Source organism: Chionomys nivalis, chromosome 8 (assembly GCF_950005125.1).
Source record: "Chionomys nivalis chromosome 8, mChiNiv1.1, whole genome shotgun sequence".
Lineage (NCBI taxonomy): Eukaryota > Metazoa > Chordata > Mammalia > Rodentia > Cricetidae > Chionomys > Chionomys nivalis.
In genome coordinates this window covers 82,169,578-82,192,429 of record NC_080093.1, presented here as the reverse complement: position 1 = coordinate 82,192,429, position 22,852 = coordinate 82,169,578, and the positions used below count along the sequence as shown (strand labels likewise).

The following is a 22,852-nucleotide window of genomic DNA, read 5'->3' as shown; positions in this document are numbered from 1 at the left end:
GCAATTTAAAAACATAACCTCTTGATATTTAAAAATAAGTAATGCAGGAGTTGCAGTACATGTCTATAATCTCAGCACTCAGAGACAGAGGCAGGAATATTGAGTTATAGATTCAAGGGTATCCTGAGTTGCATGAGACTCTGTTTCAAGACAAAATAAGAAAGGGCTGGGGAGAGAGCTCAATCTGTAAAGAAGGAAGACCTAAATTCCATCTCCCAGATTCACCCATGTTAGAGAAGCTGGTGCAGTGGTATGTGTGTGCCATTACACAGCTGAACAGGAAGACAGAAAGACCCTTTGAGCTCACTGCCCCAACTAGTGAGCTCTGGGTTTAGTGAGAGACTTTGAATCAAAATATTGGATGGAGAGGTACATATGTACACATGCATATACACACGTACACATTCATGCATGCACACTTATATACATACATGCATGTGCACAGGCACATATACAAGTGCACACAGCCATACACACATGTGCATACACATGCAAACACACAAGAGAACACAGGCATACACACATGCTCACACACATGCATGTACACATATGCATATATATACACAGAGAGCAACTAAAAATACCTGAGCTTTGCAGCCATATTTTGCAGACTTTGTCCTTTCATAGGAGGCCCATGAAGGCAGGTCTCCGTATCTACATTTCCCTGGGGGAAACTTGAATAAGTGCGTTCATTAGTCGGTAAGAAAAGCTGATAATCAATAATGAGTCACACGAGCCAAAGCTAATGGCTGATTATGAAGTGTTTCCATTTGTAAGGCATTTCTCCCCCAGAAATTAGCTAAACTCTTCTAGGAATAATTTTCATATCTTATTTGTTAATGGCTTTCCTGGCTCTTCCTTAAGATTGTGGTCCTATATCTAATCTTCTCCACATATTCTAGAGTGCTTCATATTTGATCAGTACAGCATTCATTACTCATGGAGTTACCTACCTGTCCATCAAATTCTGGTGTTATTATTTGTCACGATTATGTCCCCATTGCAAATATCCCAGGCAGTGTGATGCTACTGGGGAGTGCTTGTCTCAGCCCTTGAGCCCATCACCAGCTGGGATTTACCCTTGTCTAACAGCCATGCAGAATGAGCAAATTGTTTGGCCGTAGCCATTGCTACTCCTTTGCTGTCACAGTTGATGCTTGCTTATTTCATCTGTGGTTTCTGTTCTCATTGTGAAGTTACAGCACAATGAAAAGGTGTTTGCTGAGGCCTTCAGTGAACTAGGATGGAGCTTATTTGGAACCCATGCACTATTGGTTTGACATGATCCTCCATCCCTGCATCTTTTCTTTTCTTTTTTTTTTCTTTTTCTTTCTTTCTTTTTTTTTTTTTTTTCTTTTTTTGGTTTTTCGAGACAGGGTTTCTCTGTGGTTTTGGAGCCTGTCCTGGAACTAGCTCTTGCAGACCAGGCTGATCTGGAACTCACAGAGATCCTCCTGCCTCTGCCTCCTGAGTACTGGGATTAAAGGCGTGCGCCACCATCGCCCGGCCCCTGCATCTTTTCAATGGAGCTCAGACCTCATCCCCAGCCAGTGTCGTATTGTTCCCACAAGTAGATGGGACAGTACTTCAGATTCCACAGAGGCTATGAGAAGCATGGACCCTCTGGTATTCCATTGAGGAAGAGGAACAGAGGCAGGTGGAAGTTAATCAGTTGACTTTTCTCTCTTTCCAGGCACTTGTGAGGAAAATCGATACCTCAGACAATATCTACATTATGGAGTCTACCACAGGGAACCTGTTCAGCCTGACCCAGGAGGGGGCTCCTTTGTGTCGCATCATAGCCAAGGTGAATTTCAGGGTTGGGGACCAGAGAGTGGGACTGGTGGAAGAAGGAGGAAGATTTGCCTGTTGAGTAGGTGGGAACAGCTGGCTCAGATTTGTCTTGGCCAAACTTGCTGTGTGACTTTGGAAGAGTCCTTTTCTCCATGTTTCCTAGACCCCATGACTTCATTTCCCAACTGACACAAATGGATATAGTAGTTAGGGTTCCCCAAAGGAGCATAACTTATGAAATACATCTATTAAAGCAGGACTCATGAGAATGTATTGCACAGTGTTGTCTGGGTAGTCTAGCAATGGTTGCCTTCACATTTGAGAGACTGAGAGTCAATAGCCACTCGGGCCTGGAGATTCCTGGAGAGCCGCTGGCTTTATTCCCCATTGGAAGACTGAAAATTCTGGTTTTCAATGTCAGTAGAGGATATGGTGGATGCAACAGCAACTACAAAGATGATGAGCTTGGGAACAAAGCGTAGATGAACTTGCCAGCAAGATACATAATCCAAGCAGGCAAAAGCTCAAGTTTCTCCCCGACTTCCTGATATTCAGGCCACTGCTAGTGGATAACACCCACATTTAGGGCGAATCTTCCCACTTCAACTAGCCTAGTCGAGAAAAAAATCCCTCAGAGCTGTGTTTCTTAGTTGATTTCGGACTCAGCCACATTGACTGCCAATATTAATCATTGCAGATACGTTCACAGAAGTCTGCCGTCTTTCTAACAAGGCACCCGCCATAGATGTCAACCCTTCTTTCCCATTCCACACATCTCTTCTTGACAATGTGGGGTCCCTGGTGTCTGTCTATAAAAGATGTAGTGGCTCAAAGGCCATTTGGCATATACCAACAATGCCATAAACAGATAAATAAATCCATAAACATTGATTTTATACGGTCTCCTTTCATTATGGAAGTAAGAAATATAGTGTCTTACACTCAATTCAAAAAACCCTTTTAGGGCTGGAGAGATGGCTCAGTGGTTAAGAGCATTGCCTGCTCTTCCAAAGGTCCTGAGTTCAATTCCCCGCAACCACATGATGGCTCACAATCATCTGTAAAGAGGTCTGGTGCCCTCTTCTGGCCTGCAGACATGCACACAGACAGAATATTGTATACATAATAAATAAATAAATAAATAAATAAATAAATAAATAAATATTAAAAAAAAAAACCCTTTTAAAGTGTAGCCTTACCTATAGCTAGGCTCCATTCAAATCCCTTAATAGCTCTCATTCTAACTTCTACCCCATAATAATTAGCAGCAGCATTTTCAGAAGAAAGAAGCAGAAAGTGTCTGTAAACAGGGACTTCATCTTTTCAGACACGTGTGTGCTTATTGGATCTATCTGAATATCCCCTTCTAAGCTTCTTGGTCAGATCCTCAAAGGCCCATGGCCACTCCAGCACTATATGGGAGGAAGAGGAAATAAACATGACAACTGTCTGAATCATGAGCTTCCTGGCTGACTTACTCTGGACTGTGGCTCTAGGGCCAAAGTTAGGTTTAGTGCTGTCTTCCTTTTGCTTGGGAAAAGAAGCTACGTGAGCTAGTGACCCGAGCGGAACTCACTTCTGTCTTCTGGAGATTCAGATGCCAGTCTCAGGAGGGGGATCCATGTGTGTGGCCTCCAGACCCATCTGGATAGCAATCCTTCAGAGAGTTTAAAAACACCGATATCTTGCAGTTCTGGGCAATGCTTGGGACCCTTTATTTCAGCAAGTTCTCTGGGAGATGATAAATCTCAGAGTCACTGATCAAAGCCCTTAAAGAATTGAAACTGGGGTAAAGGCTTGTCAGCTCTGGTCAGGAAACAAGTGGATTGTGTTTAATGGCAATAGCTGACATTATATCTCTATCATTCATGTCTTGCATAACTTGGTTCTTTTAAAACGTGGAAACAGCCTACGTAGTGGGGACTCTGTTGTTCCCATTTATAATAGAGTTCATGACTTGCAGAACTTACCCAAAGTCACAGAGCTAATAAATGGGTCAGTTCAGAATTAGAAACCAAGAGCTCTGGTTCCAAGTTCATGGCCCAAACCCACAGTAGTGATTCCTGGTTCAAGCCTTAGGTCAAAGTGTGACCCAGAATCACGGGAGTTTTAAGCAATTTCTGATTCTGTTTTAATTAGTCTGGAATGGTAGATAGGTTTATTTTCCAGGTGATTTCTAATCCCTTGCTGGCTGCTACTCTCTCTTGGGGGCGTTAGTTAAGATTTTACTTGAATGCATATGGTTTTACTGGGGAAAAGGAAACAAGGAAGGCGTTGGGCTGTCTTTCCCAAGGATTCTGTGACTCCATCATTCTCTTGGTGGTGAGTCTTGTCCTGCAGAGGTCACATGATACTGTGCAGAACAAAGACATTCTTCAACCTCTCAACTCCAGTTTGGAGATTAAATTCCCAGACTTAGCTGAATTTCTTTTGGAACAAAGAATGCTTTTCTCTTAAAAAAAAAAAAGTGGCAAATCTTGGCTGGCCCAGGTTCTCAAAACCTCCTTTAAGTGTACTGCTGGTGTAGACAACGCCTACTACCTGCCTGTTGCCATGTTCCTCTTTCATGGAAACAGAAAGGAGATGTGAGTTTGAATCTAAGCCAAGGGTAGTGCTTAACTTCCTGCTAGTCTCCTCAGGAGTCTGGGACTCAACCTGAGCTAATGTTGATTCCAAACATGTCCAGTGGGATGGGAGAGAACAGGGAAAAGAGTCCTGGGAGGGGATAGAGCAGGAAGAGAGAGGTCTGGGAGGGGAGAGGGCAGGGGAGGAAGGCCTGGGAGGGGAGAGGGCAGGGGAGGAAGGTCTGGGAGGGGAGAGGGCAGGGGAGGAAGGTCTGGGAGGGGAGAGGGCAGGGGAGGAAGGCCTGGGAGGGGAAAGGGCAGGGGAGAGAGACCTGGGAGGGGAAAGGGCAGGGGAGAGAGACCTGGGAGGGGAGAGGGCAGGGGAGGAAGGCCTGGGAAGGGAAAGGGCAGGGGAGAGAGGCCTGGGAGGGGAGAGGGCAGGGGAGGAAGGCCTGGGAGGGGAGAGGGCAGGGGAGGAAGGCCTGGGAGGGGAGAGGGCAGGGGAGGAAGGCCTGGGAGGGGAGAGGGCAGGGGAGAGAGGCCTGGGAGGGGAGAGGGCAGGGGAGGAAGGTCTGGGAGGGGAAAGGGCAGGGGAGAGAGGCCTGGGAGGGGAGAGGGCAGGGGAGGAAGGTCTGGGAGGGGAAAGGGCAGGGGAGAGAGGCCTGGGAGGGGAGAGGGCAGGGGAGAAAGGCCTGGGCAAGAACCATAGGCAGTTCTCATACTAGCCCTGCTCATAGAAGGAGGCTGGCCAGGCCTTGTACCGTCAGCCCTGCCTTTGTGAACTGTGGGATTTTAAGACTTCCTTACTCTACCACAGTGTCTGGCCTTCCTGGTGGAACAGGAAGCCTGCAGTTCTCATCTTGTCAAACTCCAGTCTGAACAGGCAGCCATGGTCAACTGTTTTCCTCATTTGGTCACTGCTTCCTCCATTCCTCACCTCTCCCAGTCTCCCTGCCCCCAGCTACCCACACAACTCTGGGCTCCCAGTATAGCCTGGACTCTTAACAGCCTTGGCTAGAAATTTCAAATCTTATCATGATGCTGAGAGCTATACCCCACCATAACTTCTCCAAGGGAAGCCACGGCCTTGGTGAACAGTAATGGCCAAAACATTAAAAAAAATGTACAAATGTACTGTATCCTCGCTGTTCCTCATGTGCCAGGCCCTGGACTGGTAGTTTTTGCATAGCTATGGTATTTGATCCACACATCCCCTGAGGTGAGCATCTGTCACACATGACCCACAGCACCCTGCCCAGCTCCAGCCTGAAACCAGCTCCTCCTACCTCTGTTCTCTACTTTTCGCCAGCTTTGTTGCTGAAAACATAGGGTCCTTCCTGACAGGGCCAAGTCCCTGCTCCAACAACGCCATCTCCGTCTCAGTCATCATTTCTTCTTTCTTGGTTTCTGGTGCATTGCACAATGAATGATTAACTTTCCCTGGGTGCGAGGCTGGTGAAAGTTAGGACTGGGAGGTCTTGATGGGAATTGGGGAAACTTGGAACCTGAATTTTCTAAGGCTGGAAACGGTCACTGTGATGATGATGATGATGGTGATGATGACGACGATAGGTATAGTAACATCAGTATTAAAAACAATACAATTCCGATAGTATTGACTATGTGCCTGATAATGTTCTGAGTGTTTGTGTAAGCCTTCTCAAAGTCCTGTGCAGAAGACCGAGTCCACTCCAGCTGCATAAGTGGGGAGCTGAGACATGGGAACCAATAAGATTACCTAGGCTCTTTATTAAAGGTGACATGCCCTTGTGTGTTGTGAACTATCTCCCAGCAGTGCTGTTCTCCGCTCCCTTTACCTTCCTTCCTTCTCACTCCTCCTCTTCTCCCTACTGCCTACTCCCTAGGCCTCCATGTCTTTCATTAGCAACCGAAGCACTGTGTTGCACTTTCTGCTTGCTACCTCAATTGATGAATCAGCCGTCCTCAGATATGTTAAGAGTTATAACTGCTACATTCTTGGTGTGTATGTGTATATTTTGTGGTGTGTATGTGTGTAGGCCCATATGTGTGTAGGCCCATATGTGTGTAGGCCCATATGTGTGTAGGCACATGCATTGGAAAGTCTGAGGTTGACGGTCCTGTCTTCCTTGATTGCCCTCTACTTTATGCATTGAAGCAGAGTCTATCAATTCAGAACTCACTGACTTGGTTAATCTAGCTACCTTGATAGTTCTGGGAATCTCTCGTCTCTACTTCCTGTGCACTGGGATTATAGGATTGCCAAACCCACCTGGCATTTATCTGGGTGCTGGAGATCTGAATACTGGTTGTACACCTCACAGTTGTACACCAACTGCTTTACCCATGGAGCCATCTCCCCAGAGCCCATAATTCACATGTTTAAAGGGAGGAAGTGGGTTCTCAGATGGTCAGGGCTTGTCTTAAGTTATGTCCATTCATGCAGAGCTGGAATTTTAGCCAGGTCTTCTGATACCAGTCTTCATTTCAACCTTATTGTGTCTGGTCCTTGGGATGAAATAGGCTGAGGGTAGATGCAGGGAGAGGACGTGGTGATGCCTTCTCTCTTTTCAGTCCAGACGATGGCAAAATGCGTTCCAGTAGCAGAAGCACCATGTGGGAGTCCAGTGCAGAAAACATCCTACCCCAGACACGCAGTAAAGAACTCAACACTGGGATCAATGTGACAGGTGCCCCAGTGGTCTTCATGACACCTGCAGAGCCCACAGTGATCTCTGGGTCATTCATCTGTCCCAGCTGCTCCTAGTTGAGACTTAGGCAATCTGTCTGAGGTCGGTCCTCTGAGTGTATCAGGGTTCAGACACCCGTGAATGAGGCCAGTCTCCTCACGATGATGGTGGCAGCCCTCTTCCCCTCCACACAGAGCACACAAACTCCATGATGCTGTGTCACAGTTACCCCAGCTCCTCTGTAATTCCTTCCATCTCCAGCCTCCACACCCCGGAGTGGCCCCTGCCAACGTTATGACAGCTCATCCTAAGCTGTCTGAATAATTCATATTGTTATGCATCTGGGCTTAGAGCCCAGAGCTTTCTATAAAATTAAACAAGCCCCAGCCAACAGCGTGATCTGCTAGCTCAGTCAATCCCAGTGTTACCCCAGGATAAGTGCTGTTGTCAGTCCTGGGTGGGGGCTCTGGGGTGGTTTGTCAGATAATCCGTCTAAACTCCTCAGTAGCTCTCTTCCCTGCTTTTCCTTTCCACATGGCCTGGGTCTTTACATGCCTTTAATGAAGAGACAAGGCCACCTTCTGATCAGGAAGCCTTCCATAGCCAGACTCTCACACAACTGTCCGGAGAGCTAGCCCAGGTTCTTCCACACAGACCAGCTCAGCTGCTCTTCCTACTAAATAGTTACGTAGCATTTTCGCCCCAACTAACCAGACATAGAGCCAGGATTGAGACCTGAATCCCCTTAGCAAGGATCTACAGCTTTCTTCTTTTTTATAACTGAAAATGCTAAGGAGGACATTTTTTTACGGGTTGGGAAGAGACACAGTGAGGGGAGTGATGGAAATGCAGAGCTCAGGTGGATTTGCTGGTCTCAGTGCCTTCTGAACCAGAGGAGGCTGCCACAGACTTTCTGGCTTTGATTTTGGATTTCTTAAGAAACAACAACAACAAACAAGAAACCCCCAAACCCCCATAATTTTACCAATTCTTTGAGAATTTCATACATGCAACACAATTATTTCGATCATATTTTCTTTTTTCTTTAATATGCAAGTGCATAACTCATTTTTTTATTGTTTTTTTCTCCACTCGTCTCCCTTCCTCCTGTCTCCCCTTCTACCCTATCCCTGACTCCTATGCTCCCAATACTCAGGAGATCTTGTCTTTTTCACCTTCCTATGTAGATTCATGTATGTCTCTCTTAGGGTCCTCTTTGTTGTCTAGGTTCTCTGGGGTTGTGGCCTGTAAGATGGAGAGGATGTGGGGCAAGGGACACACTCCTCTATTGCTGGTGGGAGTGCAAATTTGTACAACCACTTTGAAAATCAGTATGGTGACTTCTCAGAAAATTAGGAAACAATCTGCCTCAAGACCCAGAAATACCAATGTTGGGTATATACCTAAAAGATGCTCAGTCATACCACAAGGACATGTGCTCAACCATGTTCATAGTAGCATTATCTGTAATAACCAGAACCTGGAAACAACCTAGATGCCCCTCAGCTGAAGAATGGATAAGAAAATGTGGTACATTTACACAATGGTGTACTACACAGTGGTAAAAAAAAAATACAAAAAAAACAAACAATGACATCTTGAAATTGGCGGGCAAATGGATGAATCTAGAAAACACCATATTGAGTGATGTAACCCAGACTCAGAGAGACAAATATAATATGTATTCACTCATAAGTGGCTTTTGATCACATTTTAAGTGCTATCTATTTCTCTGATGTGAACCAAGAGCTGCACCGGTCTCTGGGTAGAAAGATACACATTTGGAAGGCAGTTTGAGAGACTGCAGTTTGAGAGACTGTCCACATGTAGTAAAATAGCAGTAGTAGGTTCATCCCGGGGTCTATGCGCTCCCTACCTTAGATTCTTTGGCACCATTTCTTCATTGTCTGCCCCAATATAAACCTTTGTGTATGCTTTACCAATAGATAAGTCTAATAAAATGATACCTATGCAACTTAAATGACTGGATATGAATACACCCAGATATAAATATCCATCTTTACGTATTCTATCCCGAGGGAGACTGCTGACAACCAGTGAGGCTGGCAGAAACACCTTACAACTCCCGCACTTCTGTTTCTGTCACTTGACTGTGCTTTGCTGTCTAAGGGCGATCTGTACGTGGAACTTACAGATGTGCCATGAGAAAATCAGAAAGCAGGGTAAAGGGTTATAGATCAAGGGATCAAAGGGGTGAGCATCTTTTCTAATAATAATTCTAATAATATTAACATGCATTCTAATAATAACATGCATTTGAAACCAGAGAGCTTCTCATGCCACTCTACAAACCCTTCCCAGATGAAGGGGCTCCTGCTCTGTGCTCCAGAACTTGCCTCATGTCCGCCTTCTTTTCTTTCTCTGCTCAGCTTTGTTCTTGCTTTTAAAACTGTCTGTTCTTGCCGGACGGTGGTGGCGCATGCCTTTAATCCCAGCACTTGGGAGGCAGAGGCAGGCGGATCTCTGTGAGTTCGAGGCCAGCCTGGTCTACAAGAGCTAGTTCCAGGACAGGAACCAAAAACTACGGAAAAACCCTGTCTCGAAAAATTCAAAAAACAAAAACAAACAAACAAACAAAAAACCTGTCTGTTCTTCCTGCCAAACCATGAGTTCAGTACGAACCAGGACCATGGCAGTGTCAAGCACATAATAAAGGACTATATTTTGAATGCATGAATGCGTTTGCCTAGCTCTTCCCCACCAAAGCAACCACCCCAGGAGGAAGATGAGGTATAAAAGTTTGTAGTCAGTGTTAGCTGGAATCGATGAAACATTAGGCATTAGTAAATACCCTCTCCCTGAACTGGACAATTCATCTTGAGCCCATCAGTGGTTAGAATCAAAACTCTTAGAGCAAGAAGAGCTCCTGAGCCCCTGTTTGGAATGGAGGGAAGGAAGATCTGAGGCTGTTTCAGAAAAGTCATGCTGGGCTGCAGTGGTCCTTGCTTCCTCTGAAGATGCTCATTCATTAGCCTTCCAGTGAGTCAAGGCTGCATCCCCAGTATGTGAAACAGATCCTGGTACATGGTAGCTTCCTAATCTACTTATGGTATATTATCAAAAATTGGACCTGGAATAGTATTTTGCTGAACTCATCTTTATTTTGCTTAATTCTTGGAACAGGTGCTAGGATAGTTAGACGTGGGAGTGACGGGCAAGGTTAAAAGTGACTGTTCTGAGTGCTCAGATCCCTTGCTCACTTGATGCCACATCTAAGTGCCTTCTAGCCCTTGGAAAGGGGGATCGAGAGAGAGAAGGCAAAGCCAGAGGGGGTCACCAACTTTTGCTCTGCATTCACAAGGTAGTGTGAGTACTGTGGTGTGTCCCTGTATGGTCTGTGTGTGCTCTCACTCTGAACATGGGAGTACCATGATGATGATTACAAAATGCTTCTTATGCCCAGATTCCATGGGGTGGGTGCATACTCTGTTGGGCGGTCTCCATGAGGTGAGAGAAAGATGACCCATTCCTACCCAATACAAAGGACTCACACCCAAGAGCTGCACGAGCATCCTGAAAGCAGTTTTCTCTTTCTACAAGCAGGAGTATGGCTGGCATGGACTTAGGGGGAATCACTTTCCCCATCTGGCCTTTAGTACCCCCCCCCGCCATCAGACAGTGGGAATAAATAACAGAGCTGATGTAAACCTTTTCTGCCTGCTTTCCTTGGCACGGGAAAGAGCAAGGAGAAGCATGGTGGTTGATGGAGTGGGAACGGGCACTGAATCCTAGACTTTATCCCTTTTTCTACTTCCTACCAGTCAACAGGACCATTCTGAGGGCTGAGCAGAAGGATCTGGATCCTCAACCCCACCAAAATGTCTGTTGCTGGTCCTCAAACCAGAGATGCATCTAGGAAATCCCTTTCCCAACTGGTAGTATTGGGGATATGGACTTCATTGTCTAAGTGTGTGTGAGGAATACCCCAAAACATACATGTCTGCCGAGTCAGTCCAGGGAAGATCACCTGGTAAGATCATGCGATATTCTCTTCTCCGCAGGAAGGTGGAGTTGTAGCCCTCTTCAAGGTCTGCCGGCAGGACAGCTTCCGGTGCGTGTACCCCCAGGCGCTCCGCACACTGGCCTCTATCTGCTGTGTAGAAGAGGGTGTCCATCAGCTGGAGAAGGTAAGGGCAGTGGTCTCAATGGGCTGAAGTCTCTGAGCCGACTGGTGTTGGGAGCCTGGTAAAGGCATTTGGTCCTCTTCATGTAGCAAGTATCACCATCCCCTCCAAAACAGTCAGTTGCTTGACTTCAGTGAGCTTTTGGGTTGGTAGGAAGAAACCCAGCAAAAACACGGCAGCCCTTTCATGCTTGGAGCTGAAAGCTGCAGCCATGTTAACTGGAGGCAGTTCACTGCACCCATCTGACGCTGCTCACAGAAGATAGGGTGGTTCAGCTCATATTTTCCAAGGCTGGGCTGGCTGAATAGCATGTTTGCTCTCCGAAGATGAGGAGAAGAGATGCTCATCAGTGAGAATATATGCCGAATCCTAACTACTCCGGTGCACACTGCCTTCAGTATCACCAGTGACTTAGGAGCCCAGCTCTGTAAACAGCTCCGGCTTACAGGGACAAGTTTAGAATCCCAGACGATGTTTGTGGACTTATCAAAAATCACATCATCAAGCCTGGTGGTGATGACACATGCCTTTAATCCCAGTACTACAGAGACAGAGGTAAGCAAATCTCCAAATTTGAGGCCAGCCTGGTCTACAGAACAAATTCCAGTACAGCCAGATCTACGCAGAGAAACCCTGTCTCAAAACAAGCAAGCAAGCAAACAAACAGAAATCATATCATTAGCAAGTGTTGCAGGCAGGATTTAAGTCTTAATTCCAAAGTCATGCATCATCCCTGCCTTGCTTGCTTCATGGATACTCTGAGAATACTAATAACATCTCTGCGACTTAACCCAGATCCCTTAGCCCCCACCTCAAAAGGAAAAGATGTGATGGCATTCCTCTCCTCCAAGTCAGATCCCCAAGGCAATGACGAACACCTGATCACACGCAATCATTCACTTTAAGATGCTTACTGCTACTTCTTCCTCCTGGCTGTCAGTCACCCACTTCTAAACCCACTTGCTTGTTCCCTCACACTGTCCATCGCTTACTCTGCAGACTCTTGCTTTCATCACGTGTCTGTTGGGAAAGCCATCTCTCCAGTGCAGCCGAGCCCTGAGGACTTTGAGAGGCAGGCTGCCGCTGATTTTCCACACTACGAGCTTTGAAAACTCACAAGTTATGCCAGGGAACTTCCTGAGCCTCTTGGACACACCTTTCTGATAAATGGGTACATTCAAATCTCATGGGACTGTTAAACATACAGCACTTAGTTCACAGTGGAACTGAGTCCTGGTATCATGATCGCAATCAGGGCAGTGTTCACGGCAAGGGCTTTGGGAGAGACTGGGCTCTGGAAGGTTATTGTCTCTAGGAGGAAGTGGTCTAGCCTAAGAGGGAGGGCTATCCTCAGAGGGGAGGTGGTGAGGTCCAGCGTGGAGTATCTGGGTGGGACTGGAGCACCAGTCTTCCCTTCCCACTTCACAGATGGGGAGATAATGGTGGGCATGCGCAGCACTGACACCCCAGGATCTTTCTTTACCACAGATCTGGCTCTTCTGATATGGGGATCACAGGGGAATGGCTCCTTTGGATATAGGCTCAAGGTGTTGGTCAAGGGAGGGGGCAGAGCCGGAAGAGATAAACTGTCAACACCTCCAGCTCTCTCTGGCAATGCCCAAGGGGGTCTTCCCTGTAGAGGTCTAGTTCAGTCAGCCCCAGGCTCCATGCTGTTTTGGTACCCAGGATCAGCACACTTTTAGAAGTTAGCTATGCTTTTCCTGTGTCCTTGGCAGACAGTCATTCCACGCTCACTTGTCCTGTGCTACACTCCATGGAGAAGGTGAGCAGCTTGTTCCAAAGACCAGGCGTGGAGAGCCCAGAAATACAGATAGAGCAGGGAGGCTGGCCTGTGACCTCAGAGGATGCTCCCTCCTTTCAGAATTCCTGGCGAAAGAGAACCGAAGAGTCCGTGCAGAACTAGTCACAGTAGGTGTACAGAAGTACTTGATGGCAGACAGGGGAAGCAGTCTTAGGAGATGCAAAGGACCCTGAGCTTTTGTGTCTCCAATGAGCTCCACGTTCAGTGAATCAGGGGAGCCCAGAGAGATGCTCGTGTTCTCAGTACCACATTTGGGAGATGGCTGGAGCAAGATGACCCAGAGCCCAGAATGATAGGGGGAGGGCCTCAAAGTCCCACAGCTCTGTGAGAGCAGACGCACCAAACTCTGCTGAAGTGGGCAGGTCAGAGTTGCTATCCTGAAAGGCCAGCAAGGCAGAGTGGCATTGTCAAGGACTGCAGGGTTTGGGGAGGAAGAGAGTGTCCAAGGAGCTAATTATTTCCCTCCGGTCTTTGGCTTTGTCTTCCACGCAATGAAGTGGTACCTCCGTTGTCAGAGAGTAGCCATGTGATGGGTCTCTAATTGGTACTTGAGAGTGGGGCACATCCTGGCCGTGTCTAGCTTTTTTATCTCCACAGGGTGACCCAGGGAGACTGTGTGATGTCCTCCAAGGAGACTGGGTGCTGAGGATTTTGCAATAGCCTTAGCAGAGATCCAATTGTTCCTAGTGGAATGATGGAAGTGAGGGCTCAAAGAACGGAACCAAAGAGGATCAGAACTGAGGACGTGATTCAGACGAGGAGCAGGCTACCTGTATAACAGAAACATGCCTCAGGTCTAAGGCCAGAAAGAGCAGGGAACCCTCAAATCCCAGTGCCCAACCAACTTTAGTCAGCTCTCTAGACCATTCTAGAAATGACTCTTCCGGCCTTCGACAAGAGACAGTCTCACTTTGAGAAGAACATTCTTTTATTTTTATACCCTCACCCTCCCCTTTTTTTGTGTGAAATAAGGAGTTGGTTCACTTTGTCCTGGAGCCAAAGGGAGAGTTTAATGAAGATCGATAAAGAAATTAAAGATGAGCGGGGAGGGTAGACACGCTCAATTTCAAGTAGCAGTAGAAAATCTCTGGGGGTGGGGCTGGTGCGGGAAGGGAGACTGCTGCTCGCTTCAGCAGCGGAGCTCTGGACTGGATGGAAGATGGAGACGGGATGGGGGCGCTAGACAGAGACCCTGGCCAGGAGAAAGTGGGCCGCAAGTGGGCAATAGGGAGACTCCACTGCCTGCTTAGCAGGCGTCTCTCTCTGCACCATTGTCGTGAGTCAGAAATAGCACATTAAAAAAAAAATCAACCAATTTCCCCATCCCACTGCCTTTTCAGTTCTCCCAGTTGTTCTTCGAGTGAGCAGGGAGTAGTAGCCACCTCCCATTCCATTTTACAGGGTGCATGCAAAGGCAGACAAACTAGACAGTGGGGACATAGGGCCAGACAGGGAGTCCTGGGCTTTTCCTCTCTTATTCCTATTCCTTCCGTCTTCCATGATCCAAAAGAGGCCATAGTGGCCATAGTGTGCAGCCCCAGGGCAGGACAGCCACTTACTCTGCTGGCTTCAGTTCTGGTGTTTGAGCCTACTATGTGGGGAGAGCATGGCTGTGAATGCTAGGCTTTCGATTCGACTCAAGGCCCCTCCTTTTCCAAGGGGAAACTCTGATTAAGAGACAGAGTGCCCTGAAAGCAGATCCCAGATCCTTCTCTTTCCCTCAGGTGCTTATGGGCTCCTTCTACCCCTATGCCTGACAATGATCAGCTGTCCTGAGAATAGGCTAGGGCCGAGCAGAGAGCGTCAGGGTTTCTGTCAGCTGGCTCGCTCTGACTGGGGCAGTGTGTGTGTGTGTGTGTGTGTGTGTTGGGAAGGAGTGTGACTCCTTCCTTTCTCTTACAGTCTAACTTCCAGTCTGTCTCCTAGGGCAGGAATGAAGAGGATTAAAAGCTTGAAAACATGGAATCAAACTCAGTATCACCCCCTACACACACACACACACACACACACACACACACACACACACACACACACACACACACACACACACACTCCACCTCCGCCTAGTGCCTTTCCTTTGCTTTTTTGCTAGGATTCTGCTGGCATGGTGGGCCAGTCCTGTCCAGAGTGCTCGTAGCTGGTGGATCTGAACAATCCCTGCTAATCAGTTCTAGCCTGAATCTGAAGAAGGGACAGATCTGCCTGACAGTCTGGACACCTTAGTGACTCAAATGGGGACTGTGTGGGACACCATGTACTGTGCAACAGCGGCCCCTGGTGGACAAGAGCTCCACCTGCAGCCCTGTCAGGACGCCTAGCGCAGCCTGTTCCGGGAACTGCTGTGGTTTCTGGGCTCTGGGCCCCAGAACCAGTTGTTAGGACCAGAAGAGATATCCTGTTACATATGTGGGGGCGGTGTCTAAAACTCAAGACAACCAATGTTTTTTACGGGGATATCATCCTCCAGGTGAAAGATGCAGATCCAGGATCTGTGCATCTTTTACAATTGATTTTCCAATCATGTGTGACAGAGTGTCAAATGACAATTTTTAAGAACTAATTCTTTCTTTTCTTCCACCATGTGGGTTGAGGGACTGAGCCCAGGCTGTCAGGCTTGGCAGCTGGCTCTGTTCCGTACCTTTTGGGCACAGAAGCACTCCTGTCTCCCAAGTGACTACTGAGCCCTTTGGCAGGCAGGACTGGAGATACTGTCTAGCTACACTTGTAACTTTGCAGCCATCTGAGCTCATCTACGGCAGAATCGGAACGGAGGTCTTCCGCACACTTGTAGTACAGACGCTAGTGCCCCCTGGCATGGAGCACCCTTGTGCAGGGTTTCTGCTTCTGCCAGGCCATCTTACTGACTTTTGTCATCTCTGCATGTTGGCTGCAAGTTCAGAACCAGCTCTGACCTCCTTCCTAAGAGCTCTCTTGCCTCTTTGATGTTCATAACTCAGAGCTCTGCCTGGGCTTCCCCATCAAGGGACGCTATCCTGATAGCTGCTTTGACTTGCCAAGGAAATGGCTTGCATATAGAGATGTGTAGGAAAATGATGATTAGACGTAACTGGGATAACATTGTTGCCAATGGGAAGATATAGAGGTTGTATCTGTGTGTGTCTGTGTGTGTCTGTGTGTATGTGTGTGTCTGTCTGTGTGTATGTGTGTGTCTGTCTGTGTGTATGTGTGTGTCTATGTGTGTCTGTGTGTGTCTGTGTGTATGTGTGTTCTGTGTGTATGGTTTGTGCCAGATTCTTCTCTGTCCTGGGCTCCAATTCTTGCGTCTCCAAGGAGATGTAGGTGGCTAGTGGGCCAGGATGAGTAGCCCAAGGAAGGAAAGACTGACAGCGGTTGAGAGTGGCAGCTTCCTGGGTAGAGGCTGCCACACTGGGGCTAGCAGTGAGGCCCCTTCTCTTGGCTACTGGTTTACTAATGAACGAGGACATCGCCCAATACCAATGAGAAAGTTTTCTGGTAGCATATGGAGTATGAAGGGATTTTGAGAGACACAGTGTGATGCAGGAAAGCTAACAAGTGTTGAGCTCTCTCAGCTGGGATTCTGGTACCCTGGGTGTATGAGGCGATGTCCCCAGAGAAGACTCCAGAACAGACCTTGCAGCTTTCTATCCCATGACCTACTTTTGAATGCTCCTTTCTTCCTCTTTACGTGCAGTGACCAGAGGTAAGGGGATGCAGGTCTGTGGGTAAAACGTTAATCAGTGTTCACTTCCTCCTTAGAATCCAAAAGATTCAGAGAGGGAAAAAAAAAAAAAAAAAACAAAAAAAACACAGGAATCTGGGTGTGAATCAGCTGGGATTCTGGTACCCTGGGTGTGTGAGGTGATGTCCCCAGAGAAGACTCCAGAACAGACCTTGCAGCCTTCAATCCCATGCCCTACTTTTGAATGCTCCCTTTCCTCTTCTTTACGTGTGGTGACCAGAGGTAAGGGGATGCAGGTCTGTGGGTAAAATGTTAATCAGCGTTCACTTCCTCCTTAGAATCCACAGGATTCAGAGAGGAGAAAAAAACACACAGGAATCTGGGTGTGACTAGAATGCTGGTGCTGGGGTAAAGAGAGCTGTGCCCTGGGGGATGATGTCACAAAAGAGGACCCGATTTTGTGTAGAGGGGATGCTTTGGTTTACCAATGCTGGGCTCCCATTTGGCTTCTGAGTGGGGAAGTGCTATTGGGAAGGGAACAGGGGCCATGAGGCTTCTGGAAGCAAAAGGACATAGGAGACTGGGAGCATTCGTGCAGAAGGGAGTGGGAATGGACCGAGAAAATGCCCTTCCTGAGATACTCTGGTACTGACGGTATAGAAGGGACAGCAGGCATCCCTTAAATCATGGGTCAGCAGTCAACACCTGTCGTTTCCTGCGAGCAAGTGGTGGGCTTGCTGGTCACTCACAGAGATGAGGAGAGACGGGGAAAGAGAAGGGCTGCAAGAAAGAAAAGAGGCCTCTCAGGTGAAAAGAGACAAGGAGACAGAAAGCCCCTGGGGATGACAAATGCGTACAATCTCCAAAAGTGGGGCCTCTCCCTAGATGACTTCAGAAGTGCAGATCACGTTGCTTGTAGATGCCTGAGGCACTCCCCTGCCTCTGACTTACTCAGGCAAACACTCATCTTTTATGATGAGTTTAAACTTTGTTTTTCTGATGAGTAATGATTTCGAGCTCCTTTCATATCCCTGCTATCCATTTGGTTGTCTCCATTTTGGGCGAAACGTCAGCCTGAGATGGTTTCTCATTTAAAAATGTTCTGTCGTTTGTCTTGCCTTATTGATTTATAAATTTTAAAATGTATTCCAGACACAAATCTCTTTTCAGATAGAGATAGTGAGAAGAAATGTTGTCAGCCTGCGGTTTGCTTTGTCATTCTCTAAATGTTGTCATTTAATAAATAGAAATTCTTGATTTTGTTAGGGTCCAATTTAGTGATCTCTTTTATAGCGAGTGTTGCGTCTGTCCATTTAAGAAATTCTTGTGTTCTCTAAAACTATGACAATATTCTCTTGTATTTTATTTGGGATTATCCGTGTTTTATTTCTGTCGCTGTAATAAAAATATTTTGAAAAAAGCAGGTTAGGGGAGAAAGGTTTTATTTGAGTTCACAATCTTAGATTACAATGTGTGACTGGGGGAGGGGGTGTCAGAGTGGCCTAGCTTGAAGCAGCTGGTCACGTGGCATCTTCAGTTAAGAACAGAGAGTAACAAATGAACGCATTCTTGTTTGCTTGCTCTCAGTTAGCTTCCTCCTTTGCTATACTACTCAGGAGTCCCTGTCTAGAGACAGGAGCCTCCCAGAATGGGCAAGGTCTTCCCAAATCAGTTAGACATCAGGACAAATCCCACAGATGTGCCCCACGGGCCAACCTGGTCTAGAGAGTTTCTCATTGTGACTCTGTTTCCAGATGCGGGGCTGTGTGTAGTTGACAAAGTTACCATCACAAGGAGGCTCATTGTTTCACTGTTCACAGTTTTGACTTGCTGCTCATTTTACCTGGTGTCCAACGTTTAGTTTTTTTTCCCCACACAGTTAGCCAGTTGTGCCAATACCATTTATTGAAAAGACCGTTCCTAAATTGAGATATTTTCTTGTAAATAAAGTGATGGATACAGCCTATTTCTGGATTTCATTTTCCTGTTCTATTGGTCTTTTGGGGCCATTCTTATATTGATATAACAATGAGAACTCAATCTAATACAATTTGATATTGAGTTGCATAAACCTTTGTTCTTTAAACCTTTGTTCTTTTTAACCTTTGTTCTTTAAAATTATATTGACAGTTCTTTGTATTCCTGTATTCTTTTTATAACCAACTTGTTAGTGTCTATAATACCTCCTGATATTTTAATTAGGAGTTCTTTAGATTTCTGTATAAGCTTGACACCTCCAACAATTAGAGTGTTCTAGTCAATGAACATAACACATTTCTCTCCTTAGTATAGACTGTCATTAAGGATTTACCCCTTATACATCTTTTAAATATTTATCATTATGTTTTACAGCAATGTAAGTGGTATTTTTAAATGGAGATATTTGAAATGTTGCTGCTAAGACATAGAAAATACACGTTCGCTATTGTATCCAGCGGTTGTGCTAAATCTACTCATGCATTTTAGTAGAGCGCTGGCATTTTACATTTGCGGCACATCTGTACCATGTGCAAAGGATGGTGCAAAGAACATCAGGCTTTCTTCTTTTCAGTCACGGCGTCTTTTCTTGTGTGATCGCATGGGCTAGCGCAGCGCTAGATGGAAGTGCTGCTGCTGCTGCTGCTGCTGCTGGATTCCTAGGTCTTGCTGCTGATTTTGAAGGAAGGCTGATGTGTCATTGACTATTCCATTGAGGAAGTGAAGTCAGAAAGCAGGCATACTCTCCAAACTCTGAAGTTATGTAAACTTTCTTTACTACAATTGTCCCTAGGACACTGGTGTTCAAACCAAGATGTCCATTAGACTTCCATGAAAAGTTTTTAAAGGACACTAAAGATTGACAATTAAAATCAAATTTCTGGTGGTTGAAATTCAGGTGCACACACACACACACACACACACACACACACACAGAGAGAGAGAGAGAGAGAGAGAGAGAGAGAGAGAGAGAGAGAGAGAGAGAGAGAGAGGAGAGAGAAGGTTTCACTGTGTAGCCCTGACTGTTCTGGAACTTACTACGTAGACCAGGCTGGCTTTGAAGTCAGACATCCACCTGCCTCCACCTACCGAGTACTGGGATTAAAGGCTTGCACAACCACGCCTAGCTGGTGTTATAACTTTTCGTGCTTCCCCAGATGATGGCACCTAGCACCTGAGAATCGCCGACCTAAGCACTTTGGCTGCAGCCCGGGTCCCAGCTGGGCCTCCGTGGGATGTGACTGAGAACTCGGCATTTTCTCATCAGCACAGGGCTATTGACACTGACCCGAGGAACAGTCACACAACCCCCCCAAGCCAAAAGTCTTCAGAACACCCATTGGAAATGTGCTTTAAAGAAAATCTATTAACAGAGAGATTATTTTCTAGTTATACTCCCAGGTGATTCAAGCCATCAAGGCATGATTTCTCTCAGTTCCCCTCTACCGTCTTTGCCTGTACATCTTCCTTCCTTGCCCTTACTGACTTTTGCCTGGAGGGGCCACACAGCCCCTTCTACCTACTCTTCCATTTTCTAGTATGATGTCATGTTTGTGTTTATCCACTTGTGTTTGAAATGTCAGGAGATGCGGTGTGGAGCCTGCTGGGGTGGATATGTTGGCTTAGGGGAGGGTGCTGTTATCTCTTGGACGTTTGCTTATTTTCTGTGCCTTTTTACTGAGTTGTCAGCTCTACCATAACTCTAAAGCAAGTTCGTTCTTTCATAAGGGAGCCATGGACCACAGGCATTGACCTGAGTCTTGTCCCAGTCTGGTTCCTCCTTCGCTGTCTGTTTCTGATCCACCAGACGCTCTGCCTGGTCCTTGGCTTCCACTTATCCTTGTTTTTCTCTCCAGCCTCAATTAGATTTTCCCTCTGACTGATTATATGCTAGGAGAACTGGCCCATTCTTCTTGGAGCCAGAAACAGGTCTCCAGTGGCTTTGAAATTCTCTTTTGTCTTTTGTTTTTCCTGTATGTCTTAGATATTGGAGTAGACAGAATCATGACGGAGAATATTAGCAGTCTTCAGAGCTGGGTGTGGTGGTGCCTGCCTGTCATCCCAACACTCAGGAGGCTGAGGCATGAGGATTGTAAGTTGAGGCAGAGGAGGACATGGACAAGAGAGGGAGAGAGAGAGAGAGAGACCCTGAAATTTTTTTTGTAATTTATCCCCCATGGTCAAGTTTTCACTGCATTCACTTAAGTCCCTCAATAGCTTCCCTGGCAGTCACTAAAAACTAAACACAGTGCAGAAGCAAAATGAATGTTCTAACACAAAACGAAGATGGCTGACCAGCACCAGCAATGGACTTTATATACAGCCTACGTTACTTCAATATTTGTATAACGGCCTTCTCTGACACTTTTTTTGGGGGGTGCAATCAATGGGACAATGTTACTCATAAACCTGACATTGCTTTCTCACTTTGAGGGCCCCAGATGCATGAGTTCCATACCCCCAGCTAGAATCTCAGCATTTGTCAGTTCCCTCTATGCCAGACTCCAGGTCCATGAGTCTTGCCGTCCAGGCGATGTCCCAGCCACACCAACTGCACCCACACATACATACCCACCCGCCAGGGACATCTGACTTCAGGCCAGGCCCATCCCACTCCTTGTCAGAGCTAATTATCTGTAAGTGCTTCCGGCATCCGTTCCTTTAAGGATGCGAGAATACTTTGATTAGATGACTCTCTTGGCACCAACTTTATGACTAGGGATGGGAAATAGCAATTAGAAGTTGGAGACTCTCCTGAAGTGGGACTAGTGTTTGGAGGCACTGGCCTCAGGCAGGGCTACTCCTGGGCCTTTCGTAGGAGCAGGACTGAAAGATCGCCACTGATCTAGCCATTTTTCCAGTTTCTCTCTCTTTTTCTCAAAGGCTCAGTGGAGGATGGAATATAGCAAGGAACTCAGAAACAAGGATCAGAGTTAACATGCTGTGCTGTGTGGCCTGGGACACCTCCATGCATCTCTGTTTCCTCATCATTCCTCCCGTACTGTAGCATGGTTGTTGAATACTCGGCCTCAGCTGGGTTTCAAGGACTTAGAATCCAGTGCAGGGTTTACCCTGAGGGTGCCAAAGCAGAGGAGGCTGTGCATGTCACTTGGACAGACCCTACCAGATGACTGGTGCTGTAATTGCGATCAGATAAGTGTGGTTTGGCAGCTGGCAGGACAGAGACGGCCTGTGAGGCAGGTGACTTGGCCTGGGTCTGAAATGGTAGTCAGGAGGGAAACGGGGACAACACTCTAGCTTTAAGCAGCTTGGGTTGGAGGTGTTCATGGAATATCCAGGCCAATTGTTTTTTGAAGTCAAATATAAAATGATCCAGTAGGGGTTTAAAAATATGGATGTGTATCTTGGGGACTTCTTGCTAAGGGACTCTAATTGCACATCTTAGCATTCCCAGTCAGTCATGGATAATGCCTAGTTAAAAGTCTTGGTTCTGGATTGTGTGATCATACATCACACAAAGATGGTCAACTTGTGGATCCCCAGCACCTGCTATGCTTTGTGTCTAAATGCCTCCTGACGGTCATGCTAGAAGCCTGGATGCAAGCCTGACTAGGAGGTGGTAGAACCACTGGAAGGTAAGGATTAATGGAAGGAAGCTAAGACGTTGGAACCCTGCTTCTTCACTTTCGTTACCAGTTGCCTGCCGTAAGGTGAACAGGCCTCTTTGAAACATGCTCCCACCGTGGTGGACTGTGCCTTCTTGATCCCGAAACAAAGAGGCCAAGCAATAAGGGCCATGAAACTACCGAAAACAGGAGCCCCAATAAATCTGACCCCCTGATGAGGTGATTCCTCAAGGATTTTGTCACAGTGGAGGAAATGCAACCGACGACACATTACCCAGAGGGCTGAGCTTCTCACTTTTGGAGGAGCCTACAGAAAGGGACTTTGGAGGGAAGCCCTGGTAGGAGTCTCTGAGGCACAGGGAGTTGAGAAGAAAGACTGCAGACCTCAGGAGATCACAGCAAGCCGCCTCAGGTGGGGATAGGATGGAGCGATGGCGCCACCATGTGGCGGGCACTGCTCATGCAGTCTCTCATTGAATAATGTCAACATTCTTTCCAGTTGATATTTAAATACCCATTTTGTAAGGAAAAGGAAAACTATGGATATTGGCATTAATGCCCTAAATTTTAGGATAAAGTCTCAAAGAGGTAAGAACATTGTTTAGGTAGTAAGAGACAGCCGGGTTCAGACTA

At 46.8% G+C, this 22,852-nt stretch overlaps 1 protein-coding gene across 1 annotated transcript in view; it reads left to right on the top strand.

Moving 5' to 3' along the window:
- The window catches only part of Insc (INSC spindle orientation adaptor protein), a 108,075-nt gene that overhangs the window by 61,869 nt on the left and 23,354 nt on the right, over positions 1–22,852 (top strand). Inside the window, exons 6-7 of the mRNA XM_057778993.1 lie at positions 1,694–1,807; positions 11,050–11,175. Coding sequence (XP_057634976.1) covers positions 1,694–1,807; positions 11,050–11,175 — 240 coding nt within the window. The remainder of the gene's footprint in view (positions 1–1,693; positions 1,808–11,049; positions 11,176–22,852) is intronic.